Source organism: Theropithecus gelada, chromosome 3 (assembly GCF_003255815.1).
Source record: "Theropithecus gelada isolate Dixy chromosome 3, Tgel_1.0, whole genome shotgun sequence".
NCBI classification, from domain to species: domain Eukaryota; kingdom Metazoa; phylum Chordata; class Mammalia; order Primates; family Cercopithecidae; genus Theropithecus; species Theropithecus gelada.
In genome coordinates this window covers 96,223,092-96,242,516 of record NC_037670.1, presented here as the reverse complement: position 1 = coordinate 96,242,516, position 19,425 = coordinate 96,223,092, and the positions used below count along the sequence as shown (strand labels likewise).

General features: G+C 39.4%; 1 protein-coding gene across 1 annotated transcript in view; it reads left to right on the top strand.

Moving 5' to 3' along the window:
- The first annotated feature begins 2,557 nt into the window (after nucleotides 1-2,557).
- The window catches only part of LRRC72 (leucine rich repeat containing 72), a 50,430-nt gene continuing 33,562 nt past the window's right edge, over nucleotides 2,558-19,425 (top strand). Inside the window, exons 1-3 of the mRNA XM_025380724.1 lie at nucleotides 2,558-2,714; nucleotides 8,104-8,177; nucleotides 13,263-13,332. Coding sequence (XP_025236509.1) covers nucleotides 2,625-2,714; nucleotides 8,104-8,177; nucleotides 13,263-13,332 — 234 coding nt within the window. The 5' untranslated portion in view covers nucleotides 2,558-2,624. The remainder of the gene's footprint in view (nucleotides 2,715-8,103; nucleotides 8,178-13,262; nucleotides 13,333-19,425) is intronic.

Below are 19,425 nucleotides of genomic sequence, written 5' to 3'. Positions count from 1 at the left end.
TTTTTGAACTGAACTTCCAGCTTTTACTGTTGAAGAAACTGAGGCCCAGAGACATGAAGTGATTTGAAGGTGGCCAACAAGTAGTTAATGTTAGAGCTGAGACGAAATCCCACATGCCCTGACTTGGAGCAGAGGGTTCTTTCTTCTTATCCAAATCCATATACATGATATGATGGAGCTTTCAAACTGGGGTATGCATACCCCTGCGGGCAATGGCAGCAAGCCAGGGAGGTAAAGCCACAGGATCAACACAGGGTGTCTTGCTTCAATGTAAATATTACACAAAGATTTGAGGCGAGTTAGGGGAACTGCTTTATTTTTATATTAAAACAAGATTGATTGTAAAGAAGAATGCATATTTTACATGAATTTTAAAAATTTCAGGCTAGATTCCTCAGGCTATAATCCCACCCCATGGAGGTAAAAGTTCTCTCTGTTCACTCTGCTGGGAATAATTCTTTTGTAAAAATTTCATCTCACCAAAGTGAGAATGTCTGGGAAGGAGCTTTTATCCAAAAAGTGCCTTCATTAACCTCCATCCTTGACCTTCCATAATTAAATTTGCTTTATTTTAGCCTTCATGATCAGTTAATTTCTTCTTTAAGAAGGAACACATTAAAATCTTATAATAAGTGAGTCTTGAGTTCCTTTCCTAAGAATAGGGTTGTTGTTTTTTTTAATTACCTTTTTAATATGAGGTAAAACGCTGAAAAAATAAAGAATAAAAATTTTAGATGTGATTTTAGTAGAAATTAACTGGCGACTAGTTTACATCTGCAAGATGCTCCTTAAAACTATTTTGCATATGGTTATTAAGTCACATTTGTGTAATGTAGAAAACTGGACAAGTATTGTTCATTTCCTTTTTTTCTTGTAGCACATTCATGAATAATATCAACAGCAAAAATGAGCCAACGAATTATTATATATGCCTCCTCAGTGGACCATTTCTCTCATTTGAGTTTATTTCTAGGATAGAAACTACTTAAACAATAGTTCTTAGATGATTAATCCCTCCACAATAACTTGGAGAGCTTTTACCCCCACCTCAGCCCCAAATACATATTAGAACTACTGAAACAATGTGTACTTGATTTCCCCACTGAGACATTTTTTAATGTTTCATTTCAACACCAGCATTTTTTTTAACGCAAGTAGCTTGACCCATTTCAGAAAGCTACATTTGATTCCTAGATTTCAGGTTCAAATTGGGAGCCAAGAAACCAATTCATTTAATCCAGTCAACATTAATTAAGCGCAGTATGTTAGGCTCTGGCAGAAGAGAGAGACGTCTTAAACAGGATCCTGCCTCCAAAGTTACCCAAGCTAGAGGGAACAAGGCTCATATAAATAAAATCACAAGATAATCTATGCTAGAGGTTCCAATACAGTTACAGGAGACAGCAATTTCAAAAAACAAAAACAAAAAACGAGGTTGAAAAGATTGGCCAAATAGTGGCTCAATTTATCCATTTCCTGTCAGAGAAAAGATTTCTCAGCTACTGAAACAATATGCACTTGTTCTTAGCCAATAAAGTCAGTAGAGAGTTCCTTCCATTTTTCTGTGCACCTGGACTCTTCCGGAGCCTTAATACTACCACCCCCATCTTCATCCCAGGTCTGGGTCTATGGTGAGGCAATTAAGGCAGTGGCCTTGGATCTGGATGTAAGAAGCACCATAAAACCAAAAATTCAGCATTCAAAGTAAATTTTTTTTTTTTTTTTTTTTTTTATGAGACAGAGTGTCCCTCTGTCACCCAGGCTGGAGTGCAATGGTCTGATCTTGTCTCACTGCAACCTCTGCCTCCCAGGTTCAAACTATTCTCCTGCTTCAGCCTCCCAAGTAGCTGGGATTACAGGCGCATGCCACCATGCCCGGTTAACTTTTGTATTTTTTTTAAATGGAGACAGGGTTTTTCCATATTGGCCAGGCTGGTCTGGAACTCCTGACCTCAGGCAATCCACCTGCTTCAGCCTCCCAAAACACTGGGATTACAGGCGTGAGCCACCGTGCCCGGCCTCAAAATAAATATCTTAATGCAATATTTAAAAAAAGAAAAATCAAAATGTATGCAAATAACATGCATAATGAACAAAATGTCAAGCTTTTAAATAGAGACACGATCAGTAGTACTGGCTTTTTTCCTTTTGCGTCAAGATCCACAGTGACTCTGCAGGGCACCTCGTCACGCCCACCCTGTACATGAGGCCAGTGGTCCACACACACGTCTAATTTTCAGAAACCTAAATTTCCTGATATTCAAATCTCGAATCAAAGTGATGATTACTGGGTGACTGCTGTTGAGGCGCTCTGACCTCCTCCTGGTCCCGGACATAGCTGACCCCCTCTCTCCGGCATCTACCACACGCATCACCACGAGCAGGGATAACACGCGTGTGTCCGAGGCGCAAGCGTGGGTGTTGCAGAATCACACGCGCAAACGTCACAGAAGTCAGCGTTTGGCTTCAAATATTTCCCAGTGTGGACTGGCTTTTAGTCAACGGGAATGCGGTAACTGTTGGTAACAGAACAATGAGCTGCGCGCCAAGCCAAGTCTCTCTTCGGTGCCACCCGCGGGCGAGGCCGGATTAATCACCGCTGTGCCGGCGGCCCGTGTGTCCTGATGTCCTGGGACCCGAACCCTGTTCCCCGTGCCTTGCGATGCTGGAGCCTACGGAGGGCGTCCGAAACTGCCCTACAGAGCAGTCGCCGGGTAAGCGGCACCTGCCTTCTCAAGCCATCAGCCCCTCTGCCCTCTGCCTGAGGACTCCAGGAGATACTGACTTTGGAAGGAAATTTCCGTATCCTGAAGATGGAGATAGGTCAGATTTCAAATTAATTGGTCAACATAAAAGGAGAACAAGGAGTCCAGCACAAAATTGGGATGTGAACAGCGTTGAGCGGTGGCGAAGCCCCCTCAGCAACTCTGCCTGGGCTAGAGGTCCCTAATCTCCTGGGTGGGGTTTGAGGACTTTCCGATCCACACTAATAGACTTACACTGACCTTTTACCACTCAGCATCTGCTGCGTATATAATTATGGTGGTTTGTAGATTAAGTGAAACGGAGATTAAGTAAATTTTGCAGTCTTGATTCTCCAACAGGGGTGTGTGGGTGTGGGTGTGGGTGTGTATCCCTAATATATTGTTCCCGGCAAGTGCAAATCGACACCTTGAAGAGGACACGTTATTTGATGATCCCTACAAGCAGAGTCCAGAGCAGTTAAAATAATGATTAAAAGAATATTTGGATATTTGGGTGGGGAAAAAGAATCTCAGAATTGTGCCAGGTGAGACCTAGCAAGGCTTTCTGGAGTTCTCTGACTCATCTGCAAAGACGGGGGCTGCTGTGATTAAAGGAGGCTGAGAGTTCTGTGTTGAATTGAAAGCTCTTCACACTAAGTCCTAACTTGTGCCTGCGTGTTGCATGGAGGTACAAGAATTTATCATCAGAGAGGACATTTTCTTCTATAGGTTTTAATACTGACCTTATTCTTCTAGGATTTAATAATCCTACCATTTTCAAACATTTTTTCCCTTTGATTCTAGATCTTCAGGCATTGGGCGGTGGAGGAAGCAGCTGCTGTTCTCCCCGTGCTAGAACTGTTCACATCCCAATTTTGTGATGGCCTCTTTTTATTTTCCTTTTAGGCTGACCAATTAATTTGAAATCCAACTTTTCGCCCTCTTCAAGCTACTGAAATTCAGGCCTCTAAATTCAGTACCTTTTCTGAGTGACATCCTCCACCAGCCAAAACAATGCTGCACATTGAAATTCTACCTTCTTCAAATGCCCCTCTGCCTCCCACTGTCCTTTTGTTTTTTTTACCTCACTTGACAACGATCCTCCTCTGTCTCCTTTCCAACATGTTTCCCTCTCCTTTCTTTCCATGAAAGGAAAGACACTTCATCGTGATCTTCCTTGGATCCCACTCTCCTCAGGTTAACTGACTCATCAGATCAGCACAGCTGCCCTGATGAGATCTCTGATGAGTTCCACATTTACCCTTGCAGCTTTCTGGTGGGTGCCTTGACCAGTATGTTCCACCATGGCCTCAATTTCAGCATTTCTCAGCTGCATCTGTCTTCCCTCCCAGTCACCTTTCTCATCAAGTCATCACATCATCATCATCATCACCTGTCACTTCCCTCGTGCTAATTCTCTGCCTCCTTTTACTTGCCAGTTCCCATTCATTCTCCCTAAGCACGCCCCATGTCATATCTGTTCACTGCCCATTCACACTTGCCCCCACCCTAGGGCAGGCTCCTTAGCTGGCGGACTTTGTTTCCCAGAGGTAGCCTTGCTTCCTGTCTGCAGTTCTCACTGCACCCCAGGCCCCCATACACATCACTGCTAGAGTCATCTTCCCGAAGCCTAGCTTTGTCACATGTTTTTTCTAGTTCAAAAATCCAGTAATATCTTCCTATTGCCCCAGAAATGAGCACAATGCTGAATCACCCAATAGTTCTGTGCCTTCAGGGTACCAACAAAGCAAGGGCACCAACGGAGAAGGAGGAAAAGTGTTTGTGACATAATTTGATACTGGATATTGTGTAAAAGCATTGACATTGTTATCCTTAATTAGACTTTCTTACATGAATTTTACCATACAGTTACTTAGAATATATATTTCATATATATGTACATATACATGTGTTTATATATCATATAAAATTAAATGATGTTCAGTTAGAGTTCTCAAGGCCTGAAGAAGTTTTCTCTGGGCACTGATTAAGTACACAGTTCTGAGCCTAAATTTCAAAGTTGGCATAAATAATATGACCCCAACCCACCTTTCTTATTTCTCAAAATTGCCTTCCACATGCCTTTTACTTCAGCCAAAGGCTGTACAGCCCCACATACCTTATACATTCTTCTGCTTCTTCTGTTTTGTGTGCCTACTCTCCTCTTCCACCAACATCCCGTTTCTAATTTCGCCTCACTTCTCAAGGCCCAGCCTGACTGTTAGTTGTGCCCTGAAGTCTTCCAACGTGCCCGGGCTAACAGTACAGGCATACTTCATTTCTACTGTGCTTCACTATATTGTGCTTTGCAGATACTGGTTTTTTTTTTTTTTTTTTTTTTTTGAATGTTACTATCGTATTTGCTTAAGGGACCACGAACTGTGCCCCTGTAAGATGGCAAACTTAATTGAATTCCTTTAGATGAGGGCATATGGTACTAGTGAGGCTGTGTGTTAACTGCGAACTGGAATTGTTCCACCATGGATTCACTGAAATGTGAATTGGCACATTTTCATGTTTCTTGGTACTTTGATATTAATATTTTGTACCAGATTCATGTAAAATTATTGATTGGAAAGAAACATGCTGTGACAAAAACTTGTGTAAATAAATAACTATGATAATGATTTACATATTATGCTGATACATTCAATTTCCCTTTCACCTCATATTTTTTGAAATTTGATTTAAATTTTTAAATATTCATTCTATGGCTACAATTTTCAAAATGTGCATTACTTTCTGATTATCAAATTAATATATGCTTATTGTAAAATACTAACACATCACTAAAAATAAATATTGCCTAGAAAGTGAAAGTCCCTCATGATCTCAAGTGATGACTTTTGCTAGTCATTTGAAGTGTGTGCATTTTGTATTCATATAAATATGACTTTTAACAAAAATATTGTTACACATATACTGCCAATTACTTTTTATTTATAAATATATTTTAGATATCTTTAGATGTCTAGACATCTATTTGTATCAGTTAGAGTTCTCCAGAGAAACAAAATAATAGGATATATAGAGATATATAGAAAGAGACTTCTTATGAGGAATTGGCTCACTTGATTATGGAGACTGAGAAGTCCCACATCTGCTGTCTGCAATCTGGAGCCCAGGAGACAGCCAGTAATGTAGTTTAGTCCAAGCCCAGAGACCTGAGAACTAGGAATACTGATGTCTGAAGGCAGAAGATGGATGTCCTAACTCCAGAAGAAAGCATGAATTCACATTCCTCTGCTTTTCTCTTCTATTGGGGCCCTCACTGGATTGGATGATATCCACCCCCGTTGGCGAGGGTGATCTTCTTTACTCAGTCCACTAATAGTAATGATAATCTCTTCCAAAAACATCCTCAGAAACACACCCATAAATAATGTTTTACCAGCTATGTGGGCATCTCATAGTACCGTCAAATTTATATATAAAATTAGCCATCAGACCACCTCTCTATATTTGGAAACTACTTCACAGTATTCCATTGTGATGTCACATGTCAATTTAACCTGCATTCCAGTTAATGGGGACTATTTCACAACCACAGAAAATGTATGCTGAAATAAGCAGTGATAATCACATTTGTCTGGGTGTATGCACCTGTGTGTTTCTGAGTCCTGGAGGTAGAATGGCCGCATCAATTTAAAAGCACATTTATAATTTTAATAGATGGCTGCCAAGTTTTAATTCTTCTTTGACTGGGCTATACCACCCCAAACACTATGCAAAGATGTGACTGACTGTACATAGTAGAGGCTGATAGTTGACATCTTTGAGTTAAAATACCCAGATGAGGGCCGGGTGTGGTGGCTCACGCCTGTAATCCGAGCACTTTGGGAGACTGGAGCAGGCAGATTGCCTGAACTCAGGAGTTCGAGACCAACCTGGCCAACATGGTGAAACCCCATCTCTACAAAAAATTAGCTGGGCGTGGCGGCATGCACCTGTAGTCCCAGCTACTTGGGAGGCTGAGGCAGGAGAACTGCTTGAACCTGGGAGGCAGAGGTTGCAGTGAACCGAAATCATGCCACTGCACTCCAGCCTGGACAACAGAGCAAGATTCTCTCAAAAAACAAAACAAAACAAAACAAAACCAGATGAGAATGTCTAAACCTGATCCAATGGGTTTTTCCAAGCCCCAGGCTCGGCTTGTGTAACTGGATAACAAAGCACCCTGATGGCAATGCCTAACCCTGAGCCTATGAATGCTCCAAGTCCCTAGATTCAGCTTGCTTAACAAGGTGTCAAGGGAAGTTCGGGACTATACATTTGCAGCTGCTGTCCATCACTAGGATACCTACCTTCCTCATTTCTTTAAATACGTTCATTGCACTAAATATAACTCCTATTGAAGTCCTCTACCAAATAGCAAAACTACTGTCAAAATTTCATATATCACCCAGAAAGATTTATAAGTCAGTTATAACCTCACCATTCATAACAAATCCCAGCTAAAATTCAGTGATTGTTTTGACTCTGATAATTACAATGTTTGTCAGATTCCAGGACTGCCATAATTATACTTTTCACTTTTGTCATGTCTTGTTAGCTCTACTTTTTCATGGCAAATTACAGACAGACTTTACTTTTTTCATCTTATTTTAGGTCATGTGGCCTATTAACGTTATTTTAAAATTTAGCAAAGGACTTTAAAAGAAAAAAGCAAAGCATTTAAACAGCTGTTGCTAAAGTTTTATTTTTAAAACAGAGCTATGGGAATAAAAGTTGCTTCTCCACCAAAAATTCTCACAGTATGAGTATGTTAGCAACTCATGAAAAATGAAGTCACTGTTGCTTGCCAAGCAAGGGAAAATATATTTATTCATTTGTTCAGAGAAAAATGACATGTATTCATTCATTTCACATTTTTTGAGAACTTACTGGGTGCCAAGCATAATGTGATAGGCACAAAAAGAATGTCCTATAATAACATACATTTTATCCTACTCTTTCCACCTCCAACCCTATACTGGGCGAATTCTCTGTAGGAAACCTATCAAATACTAATTCTTCATGTTCAAAGAAACATTTAAGAATAGTTCTTTAAAGACCAAATTACCTTGCCTCATAGAGAATAAAAACTTGCTTTTGGTGTATATGTACACATGCATATTTTTTTCTCTCTGATTAAAAATTATTTAAACATCTGTGCCTAGGATTAAGGATAATGAAATTCAACCACAAAAATGAGTAAATAATATATAATTGTAGTGTTGGAATTTATCAGTTTAGAACAGTTATCTCCATATTCACCTTTCTTTTGATCTTCTTGTAGACATTATTGTTATTGACTGCAAATGCCTCAGCATTTTTGTTCACTGGAATGTAGTTTGACAGATTAATTATATGTTATCAGGCAGTTGAAGATCAACTAAAGATACGTGGCCACAAGAGGGATGCTGATGTCTTCGAGCTGTTCCTTTCTAAAAAGTAAGTGTACTTAACATAAAAAAATGAAAGAGTATCATGTTATCATGATCATGTTAAAATGTTTCACAGATTCAAATGTTCTTTTCCATTTTTGCCCCTCAAGGACTGGGTAGGCAACCACACTCCAATTATTTTGCCACTTCCTGGAGTCCACAGTTTTCTACTGGAGAGACAAAATACTGAAACTGATTAAAAAAAAAAAAAGATTATGGAGACAGGCTGTTTGAATCCCAGCTCTGTCTCTTCCAGCTGGGTGATCTTGGGTATGTCGTACAACCTCCCTATTAGGATTGTCAGATTTAACAAATAAGTATATAGGACATCCGGTTGAATTTGAATTTCATAGAAACAATGAATATAATTTTAGTTAGTGTAAGTATGTCCCACACAGTAGTTGGAAAATTCATTGTTTCCCTGAAATTCAAATGTAGCCCGATATCCTATATTTTATCTGGCAACGATATTCCCTGGGTATAATTATACTACCTCATTCTCAGGGTTGTTGTGAAGCTTAGGTGAGTTACTAAAAGTTAGTCAAAGTTACTGGCACACAGTAAGCACTCAATGAGCATTAGTATGGTTAATATTATTACTATTATTGGGAATCATTATACCACATACTACGATAATGACCCCCATTGTACTACAACCTCTACCTATCCCCATACAAATTTTACTGGTAAGTAGAAAAATCCCTCTCACATATCAATAGCCCACTTTGATTCCACTCGAACTCCTCAAGGGGGCAGACAACAAATTGCGTTTTTCTATGGAGTAGAATGAGATAGAACACAGGTATGAGAGGAAGAGGGAGTTATAAATAAAATTAGACGCTGATACTGCAGTTCTCACTGGCCAATAAGTGACACTGAAGTTTGCATTTTAAGCACAGTGACCCTATTCCTATATTGTGTCCCCCTTACTTTGTGCTTTTTAATGCCTCTGAATTCTGTGTATTATTTTTAAATAGGCTTCCAGTAAAGAAAATGCTTTAGTTTATCAACAAATTTAATCACTTTTATTTCTAGCAATTTGGAGAAATCCTTTATTATTATATATATTTTATCATAAATAAATATTTATGTTTATCAGTACAGAGAAAAGTGTTTATCTTTGTAAGGACTCTGAATCTCTTGGTAGTAAAGGAATACACTCATGAAAAGTTTGAAATATTTAAAAATACATTTAGTATGGAACACGTATGGTAGAGCATTCTGATACATTTAAGGTCATACTTTGAGCCACTCGATATAGGTCAGTTAGTTTTAAAATAACAATAAATACTTCATGTGGTCAAAAGATTGCATCTTTCATGATTTTGACAATTGTATACTATTGATCACTAAGGTAAGAAGATAATAAGAGTAGCTTTAAAATACTAGAAAATTTGAGATATTGATCACCTGACAGTAGGTAATTAATGGTCTGCTTATGAGAAGGAAAACACCTTTTACATTTTGAGGATACTAAGTTACCATTTCATCCAGCCGTGGACAAAAACTATTTCCCAGTCCAGATGCCAATACACTGGTATACTGAGTTATCTATTTGCCTAAGTTTCTGTTGACTCTGGGAAATGGAAAGCATCTTATTGACGTGTTCTTGAGTGATCATGGAGAACATACATTGTAACAGGATGTTGACAGGTATTGTCAGCATGAGTCATAGCCATCATTAGTAGAATTACCTCTCATTTATCCTTTGACTGGCCTCACCTTATAATGTAACAGCTTGTTATTGATTTCGGACAGGTTTATGTACAGAATAAACCCTTCTGACATGAAATAGTTAGAGTACCCTTGAAAAGTGAATTTATATGATATTAGATGTGGGCTTCTAAAATTTTTTTAAAATTAAATTTTAAAAAAGAAAAATGAAACATAAATTTATTATATTACCTAATCAATGAAAATTCAACATTGATATTACTGTTACAAAAAAATGAATGACAGTAACTTGACACAGTTAATACTTTAAAGTTTTAGTGTATTAAAACAACTTTCACACCATTGCACTCCAGCCTGGGAGACAGAGTGAGACTCAGTCTCAAAAAATAAAATAAAATAAATAGAATAGAGTAAAATAAAATAAAATAAAATAAAATAAAATAACTTTTATGGGAAATCCTCTGAGTGGGGCATGAGATACTCTAATGTAGCCATGTAATGATTTCTTTATTATTTATCGTAGGAACAGATGAAGTTAACATACTCTCACTATCACCCAATGCAATAGTTACGGTGCCCCAAGGTCCAAGTACTCTTTCCCTGAAATAAGCTACATATCTACAGTGAGAGAGGAGAATGTATTATTATTTGTACAAATTTCCTACTAAAAGTTGCTCTGAGGCCAGACGCGGTGGCTTACACCTGTAATCCCAGCACTTTGAGAGGCTGAGACAGGTGGATCACATGAGCCCAGGAGTTTGAGACCAGCCTGGCCAACATGTGAAATCCTGTCTCTACAAAAAATTAGCTAGGCATGGTGGTTTACACCTGTGGTCCCAGATACTCAGGAGGCTGAGGTAGGAGGATCTGATGAACCTAGGAGGTGGAGGTTGCGGTGAGCCAATATGGAGCCACTGTACTCCAGCCTGGGCAACAGAGCCAAACCCTTTCTAAAAAAGAAAAAAAAACTTGTTTTGGAAGAATCTGAAATATTTTGTTGTGCCAGGGAAGTGCTCAAAAACTAATGGTACATATCAAAGAGACACACGATTTTGCTTGAAATGTCTTTTATAAGGGAGAATTTGATCATTGTTTTAAGTGATAAAGAATTAAGAAAAAAACTTGAAAATTCAGGGAAGATGGGGAGGAGAATGAATGAGATAGAAGAGGAGGGAACAGATGTTCATTACATAAGAATAGCAGCTAATAATGTAAAAAGAATAAGAACATTAGGAAAATCATTTTATAATCCTAAATCTATTGGCTCAGATAAGGATCATCAATTGAAGCTAAAGCGATTGAGTAAAGAGTTGTCAGGGAGCAAGATATACACATGATCTCAGATATTTGCCTCATGTATGACTTTCCAATTATAAAATTTGTACTTTTATAGTGGCGAGAACTGGCAGATACCCTCTTAACCAAATGACTGAATTTAGCTTCATCAAGAGTGGGGCAGACTGACATCATTTGGATCCTTATGTGATTCAGTAATTACTACCCATGTAATTGAGAAGTAGACATGATCTTCCTTGCATTTGATCATTAGGAAACAATCCAAAAAAATCAATAATGTAAGACATTCTACCAGACAGTTATCCTGGACTCTCCAAAAAGCTAATGTTTTTTGGTTGGTTTGTTTGTTTGAGATAGAGTTTTGCTCTTGTCACCCAGGCTGGAGTGCCATGGCACGATCTCAGCTCACTGCAACCTCCATCTCCTGGGTTCAAGTGGTTCTCTTGCCTCAGTCTCCCAAGTAACTGGGATTACAAGCATGTGCTACCACCCCCTGGCTAATTTTTGTATTTTTAGTAGAGACAGGGTTGCACCATGTTGACCAGACTGGTCTCAAACTGCTGACCTTAGGTGATCCATCCACCTCAGCTTCCCAAAGTGCTGTGATTACAGGTGTGAGCCACCATGCCCAGTCCAAAAAGCTAATGTTAAGGGAGAAAAAGGAAAGAAGATGATTACCTTTAAAAAGACTCAAAGATTACATCACCCCAAATGCAATGCATGAATGTTAATGGGATACAAGATTTTAAAACACCAAAGGAAATGTAGGAACAACAGGGAAACTTTGAACATGAATGGCATATTAGATTAAATTACTGAATTCCATTTCATCTTCTTAGGTGTGAGGATGGTATCTTGGTTACACAGGACAATGCCCTGATATAGGAGATACACAAGATGAACTCCTTAAGCTGAGACACCTGCAATAAGCCTGCAAATTTATTTTCAAATGATTCACCAAGAAAATTATCAACCAATAAATATATAAATTAGATAGATAGGATAAGCATGTGACAATATGTTAAAAATTATGATGGGTATACAAGTGGTCATTGTACTATTCGTTCATCTTTTCTCAGGTTTGACATTTTTCAATATAAAAAGTTAGTGAAAAAAGGTTTATTTTGTTTAGAAATGTTTGCATGTTTTCAAAAAATGTATGTTTTTATAAAAATTAGAAAAATATTATTCCTTCAGCGTCCCAAGGTTAAAAATAGTTGTGATAAAATTTTACCGTAAATGAATTAATATCTGTAATAATAGTAAATATTGATATTTTTATGCTTTGAAAAGTACCTGGCACACAATACGTGATCTATAAGAATTTGATAAACAGATAACGATATGTGATCTATAAGCATTTGATAAATAAACAGATATGTATATGTATACATACTTGGGTTCCACAATTTCTGCCCTGAGAAATAAGAGATCCAACTACTCTAGGCCACATCAATCAAATGACCAACTATCTCAGACAGTGCCCTCTCCCAAACCCACAACTGCCCCTTTGATAAGTGAGCTGCCTTAGGAACAAGAACCAAGACCACTTGGATAGGTGGAATCTCATACCATTCAAGAGAAGTGGGTAATATTTTAATCCTATAATTAATAAATAAAGGGAGAATAAAGCCCTTCACACAGTGTCTGTCTCTTGGTGTCCTGCAATTTCCATCTGAGTCCAGTCTGGCTAAATACTTCAAGGTTATTGCCCCACAGTAATAACCCACAGACGATATTGAAACAGGACCCAGCTACGTTTCCCACATTTACTTGAAAGTACAGTATTAGCTTCACTTTTTTCCTTTGTCCTCTCCCCAGTAAAACTTGTTTTGAATTAAGGTTCCAATAAATTCAGTCATAATGAGGTGTAAATTTTTGCTAATGTGGTAAAGTGCTCCCCTTCAAGTATTAGCTTTAATTAGCTGACAAAATCTTAATCCAAATGAATGAAGTTATAATGATGGAATTTCTGAAATAAGCAGGTGAGTTTGCCAACAATTTTGAAAGGACAAAGAGAGAGAGAACCTTCTAGTTACTACAAAGCCATACTAACTGCATGCCCAGTCTTACCTACGTGTGAACTGATTGTTGCTAATGTCCACATTTTTTTTCTTTCCAGGGAACTGACAGAGGTCATTGATCTCTCTAGGTTTAAAAAATTAAAATACTTATGGCTTCATCATAACAAGGTAGTGTTGTATTTTATCTTTCAATTACTAGAATTAAACTACTGTCTTAATTTTATGTTCCTAATAGAACTAATCTTTAAAAGTATTAATATTTTTTGTTAAAATTTAAATTCAGCTAAGAAACCAATATAAAACACATATATCTGGTACATATATGTCTGGTGTGTGTATACATATATGTGTGTGTATATATATATCTGGTATACATACACATATACACACACGAGATACATTGAATAAGGACAATCTGTGAGGTGCTATCAAATTGCAATTTTACTTTTGTCTCCCATGTCCTATCAGGTCCACTTAGTGGAAGCTATTCCTACTAAGGCTCCTGAAAGAAAACTCAGGCAGCCCCATAACCTTTTTCATCTCTCTTAAGTAATACAAAATCTTACAGCCCATTGAGTCATAGTCATAGTCTCAGTTCATAAATGAGAATATAATAGCCAACTGTCAATCTTCAATCACAAATGAGATATGCCCCCATCTATATCCAGCTATGGCTGACTGCAGATGGCCACCTGCCTTCTTTATTAACTAGAAAGCCATGGTTGGCTGTTTTCCTTCCTTCTTATCTCCACTTCAGCCTTCTCCAGGTTTGGTATGGAATGGGGTGGTGTACTGGTAGGAAAAAGGCAAGGGAGAAGCAAAGTTCTTTGCTTTGTACCCTGTAGTACTAACAGATGTTCAAAGTTGATCGTTCCGTTTATGGCTTATTCAGAAGTTCCTCTGCTAGGCCTCTCCAACACTGACTCCTCTTCACTGGCCACTCCTGGCTCACCTCACCTTTATCCCAGGGCTACTTAAAACTGAGGGTCTTTTGGCCTTGGCAAATCACCCTCATGTGCAGAATCCCTTATACAATGCCCCAGGTCAGCATACCTAGTCCTCAGACTCACATATCATTGTCCTGCAATCAGAAGCCAAGAGGGTTGGTACCTCCCAGTTGCTACCAGATGTGGTTTGGCTCTGTGTCTCCACCCAAATCTCATCTCAAATTGTAATCTCCACATGTTGAAGGAGGGATATGATGGGAGGTGATGGATCATGGGGATGGTTCCCTCCATGCTGCTCTCATGATAGTGAGTCAGTTCTCACAGTATCTGATGGTTTTTAAAGTGGCACTTCCTCCATTGCTCCCTTTCTCGCCTGCCACCATGTAAGATGTGCTTTGCTTCCCCTTCACCTTCTGTCATGATTGTAAGTTTCCTGAGGTCTTCCCAGCCATGTGGAATGGTGAGTCAATTAAACATGTCTTCTATATAAATTACCCAGTCTCAGGTAGTTCTTTATAGCAGTGTGAAAATGGACAAATACAGAGAATTGGCACTGGCAGAGTCGGGTACTGCTATAAAGATAACTTGAATATGTGGAAGCAACTTTGGAACTGAGTAGTAGGCAGAAGTTGGTGGAGCAGTTTGGAAGGGCTCAGAAGAAGACAGGAAGACATGGGAAAGTTTGGAATTTCCTAAAGACTTGTTGAATGGTTTTCACCACAATATTGATAGTGATATGGACAGTGAGGTCCAGGCTGAGGTGATCTCAGATGGAGATGAGGAACTTATTGGAAACTGGAGTAAAGGTCACTCATGCTATGCTTTAGCAAAGAGACTGGTGGCATTTTGCCCCTGCCCTAGAGACCTGTGGAACTTTGAACTTGAAATAAATGATTTAGAGTATCGGGTGGAAGACATTTCTAAGCAGCAACATGTTCAAGATTTAACCTGGCTGATTCTGAAAGCATTCAGTTATATGCATTCACAAAGAGATGATCTCAAACTGAAACTTTTATTTAAAAGGGAAGCAGAACATAAAAGCTTAGAAAATTTACAGCCTGACCATTAGGTAAGAAAGAAAAACCCATTTTCTGGAGAGAAATTCAAGCCAGTCACAGAAATTTGTATAAGTAACAAGGAGTCAAATGTTAATAGCCAAGACAATGGGGAAAATGTCTCTGGGGCATGTCAGAGATCTTCAGGGCATCACAGGCCCGGGGCCCTGCTGCTCTGTGCAGCCCCAGGACTTGATGCCCTGCTTCCCAGCCACTCCAGCTCCAACTGCTAAAAGGGGCCAAGGTATAGATTGAGCTGTTGCTTCAGAGGGTGCAAGCCCCAAGCCTTGGCAATTTCCACATGGTGTTGGGCCTGCAGGTGCACAGAAGACAAGAGTTAAGCTTTGGAAACTACCTAGATTTCAGAGGATAAATGGAAATGCCTGAATGTTTAGGCAGAAGTCTGCTGCAGGGGTGGAGATCTCGTGGAGAACCTCCACTAGGGCAATGCAGAGGGGAAATGTGAGGTTGGAGCCCTCACACAAAGTCCCCACTGGGGCACTGCCTAGTGGAGTTGTGAGAAGAGAGCCATCTTCCTCCAGACCCTAGAATGGTAGCTTCACCAACAGCTTGCACCATGTGCCTGGAAAAGCCACAGGCACTCAATGCCAGGTCATGAAAGCATCTCTGGGATTGTACCCTGAAAGACCACAGGGGCAGAGCTGCCCAAGGCCATAGGAGCCCACCCTTTGCATCAGCATGCCCTGGATGTGAGACACGGAGTCAAAAGAGATGTTGGAGTTTTAAGATTTAATGACTGACTGCCCCACCTGGTTTCAGAATTGCATGAGGCCTGTGGCCCCTTTGTTTTCACCAAATTCTCTCCTTTGGAATGAGAACATTTACCAATGGCTGTACCTCCACTGTATCTTGGAAATAGCTAAATTGCTTTTCATTTTACAGGTTCATAGGTGGAAGGGATTAGCCTTGTCTCAGATGAGACTTTGGACTTGGACTTTTGGGTGAATGCTGAAATGAGTTAAGACTTTGAGCCGGGCGCGGTGGCTCAAGCCTGTAATCCCAGCACTTTGGGAGGCTGAGACGGGGGGATCACGAGGTCAGGAGATCGAGACCATCCTGGCTAACACGGTGAAACCCCGTCTCTAATAAAAAATACAAAAAAATAGCCGGGCGAGGTGGCGGGCGCCTGTAGTCCCAGCTACTTGGGAGGCTGAGGCAGGAGAATGGCATGAACCCAGGAGGCAGAGCTTGCAGTGAGCTGAGATCCGGCCACTGCACTCCAGCCTGGGCGACAGAGGGAGACTCCGTCTCCAAAAAAAAAAAAAAAAAAAAAAAAAAAAAGACTTTGGTGGACTGTTGGGAAGGCGTGATTATGTTTTGAAATGTGAGAAAGACATGAGATTTGGGAGGGGACAGAGGCAAAATGATATGGTTTGGCTCTGTGTCTCCACCTGAGTCTCATCTCATATTGTAATCCCCATGTGTCAGGGGAGGGACCTGGTGGGAAGTGATTGGATCATGGAGGCACTTTCCCTCATGCTGTTCACATGATAGTGAATGAATTTCTCATGAGATCTGATGGTTTTTAAAGTGGCACTTCCTCCTTCATGCTCTTTCTCTCCTACCACCATGTAAGAGGTGCCTTGCTTCGCCTTATACCATGACTGTAAGTTTCCTGAGGACTTCCCAGCCATGTGGAACTGTGAGTCAATTAAACCTCTTTTCTTTATAAATGATCCAGTCTTGGGTAGTTCTTTATAGCAGTGTGAAAATGGACTAATACACTATCCAAGCTGATTTAACTTCCTCAGGAAGTGTCAGGCACCAGGCCACCATGCCCCCAAATGAGGGAATATGTCTCAAGATCACCAAGTGTGGCTGTTGAAGCTTCTCTTAAAGGCCAGGGCTAAGGAGGCAGTGCTCTCCCACCCCTCCCTCACAGTGAGAGCCTGAGTGTTGGACTCAAAACTTTTTCCAAGCAAAAGAGCAAGACTGAACTAAAATTCAAACCCAGACAATCATTACAGTAAGCTAGTGACTAGGTTGTTTGCAACTTTCAAAAATTCATCTTCCGACAGCTTGTATTTGTTCATTATACAGTAAATTGATAATCCAATCTTAGCATTTTGAATGTAGACTTTCAAACACTAACTGACAAAAGAAATAAATTGAGTGTTTAGTAGTCATCTGCCTGTCAAGTAGTACGTCCAGATCTCAGCACTGATATAAACAGCCATGTTTATAAAAATATTTCAATATTTTATTTCATTCTTAGTCTTTTTAAACATCAACTAAGTAGAAAATGGAAAATGAAAGTGATTTGGTCTTAACTATAAGCATAAATCTCATAAGCTTGAAATAATTTCTAGGAGAACAAACACAAATATCTTCAAGACCCAGGCAGCTAACAGCTGGAAAGTGCACACACTACTTTAGGGCATAAACATTCAAAACGCTTTTAAAAAACATACTGCTGGCCATGTGTGGTGGCTCATGCCTGTAATCCCAGCACTTTAGGAGGATGAGGTGGGTGGATCACGAGGTCAGGAGTTCAAGACCAGCCTGGCCAACATAGTGAAACCCCGTCTCTACTAAAAATACAAAAATTAGCTAGATGTGGTGGCAGGCACCTCTAATCCCAGCTACGCGCGAGGCTGAAGAAGAAAATTGCTTGAACTCGGGAGGCAGAGGTTGCAGTGAGCCGAGATTGTGCCACTGCCTTCCAGACTGGGTGACAGAGTGAGACTCCGTCTCAAACACACACACACACACACACACACACACACACAGAGCCAAAACTTATCCTCAGTCACAATGTGCGACTTCCGTCAGAAAAAGACGAAAATCATCAGGCATGGCAAAAGTGACTAATCTTTGTTTTTAGTGTGTGTTCCTGTGGTGTTCAATGGTGTCCAGTTTGGAGGGAAAGAACATGTACAAATGTCTAGAAGGGAGAGGTATAATTAGGGATTTTATAATTTTTTTGGAATATTTCTGGGAATGGATACCATCTGACTTCCAACTACTCATTGAATATTCACAAAATGGACTTGCAGATACATCTGCGCTTAGAAAGGGATTGCATGCGCCGTCAACTGGTTTACTTTCTTTTGTTTTGAAGGGGTGGGGCAGGAAAGAATACAACAAAAGGCTGAATTTTTTTCTTGTGCTGGATTATTTATATGCAACAAACTATATTATTTCTGTGAACCCCAAATATCTGAGACAGGTCTCAATCAATTTAGAAAGTTTATTTTGCCAGGGTTAAGGACATGTGCCCATGACAAAGCCTCAGGTGGTCCTGACAACATGGGCCCAAGGTGGTCCAGGCACAGCTTGGTTTATGCATTTTAGGGAGAGTAGACATCAATCAATTTTCCACCTGTAACCTGAAGAGGGCTTCCAGGTTATGGGTAGATAAAAGACAAATGGCTGCGTTCTTTTGAGTTCCTGATAAGCCTTTCCAAGGGAAGCAATCAGATATGCATCTATCTCAGTGAGCAGAGGAAGGACTTTGAGTTCTGTGTCCTTTGTCCCCAAAGAATTTCCTTGTGGACAAATTGTGAGAGAGCTGTGTAGCTTTTTTTTAAATCTTAGTAGCTATCTTCTTTAGGAATAGAATGGGAGGGAGGTTTGACCTAAGTAATTCCTAGTTTGATTTTTCCCTTTGGTTTAGTGCTATTGGGATCCTGAGATTTATTTTCATTTCACATTTCTAAAATCACTATCACTTAATTTGTTCTTTATAAAAGAGACTTGTTTAGTCCATGTAGTACTGAAAGGATTTCATACCCAAAACAGCTTTTGAGTGCTCGCGGGATAAGTAAATGAGCTAATGTGAGTTTTCTTGTTGATCAATAATTGACTGGGTGCTAAGCTACCTAAGTAGTCATACCCCATCAAAAATTAAAGTCTTATTCAGATCCCAAACTCTAACAGGCATATTAACTATTATAATATTTCATCAAAGTTCATATATAAAGTTTTTATTATGAGTTTTCTTTAAAATCTAGATTATACTAGATTGACCACTAAGAGGAAACTGTGCCACTGTAGAAATGAGATAGAGATTTGTGAAAAACATTAACCCTGAGATATGAATATATTTAGAGTTATAACACATTGTTAAGAATGATCTGAATTCCTGACCAGCATTATTCTTACATTAGTGAATATTTTAGCTACCCTCTATTCAGGAAAAAATAAGGCAAAAGGAGTAAAATAAAGGGAATGCATTTTTTTTTTGTTTATTCACTTATTCAATCCACAATATTTATTGAAGTATATGAGGTCATTAT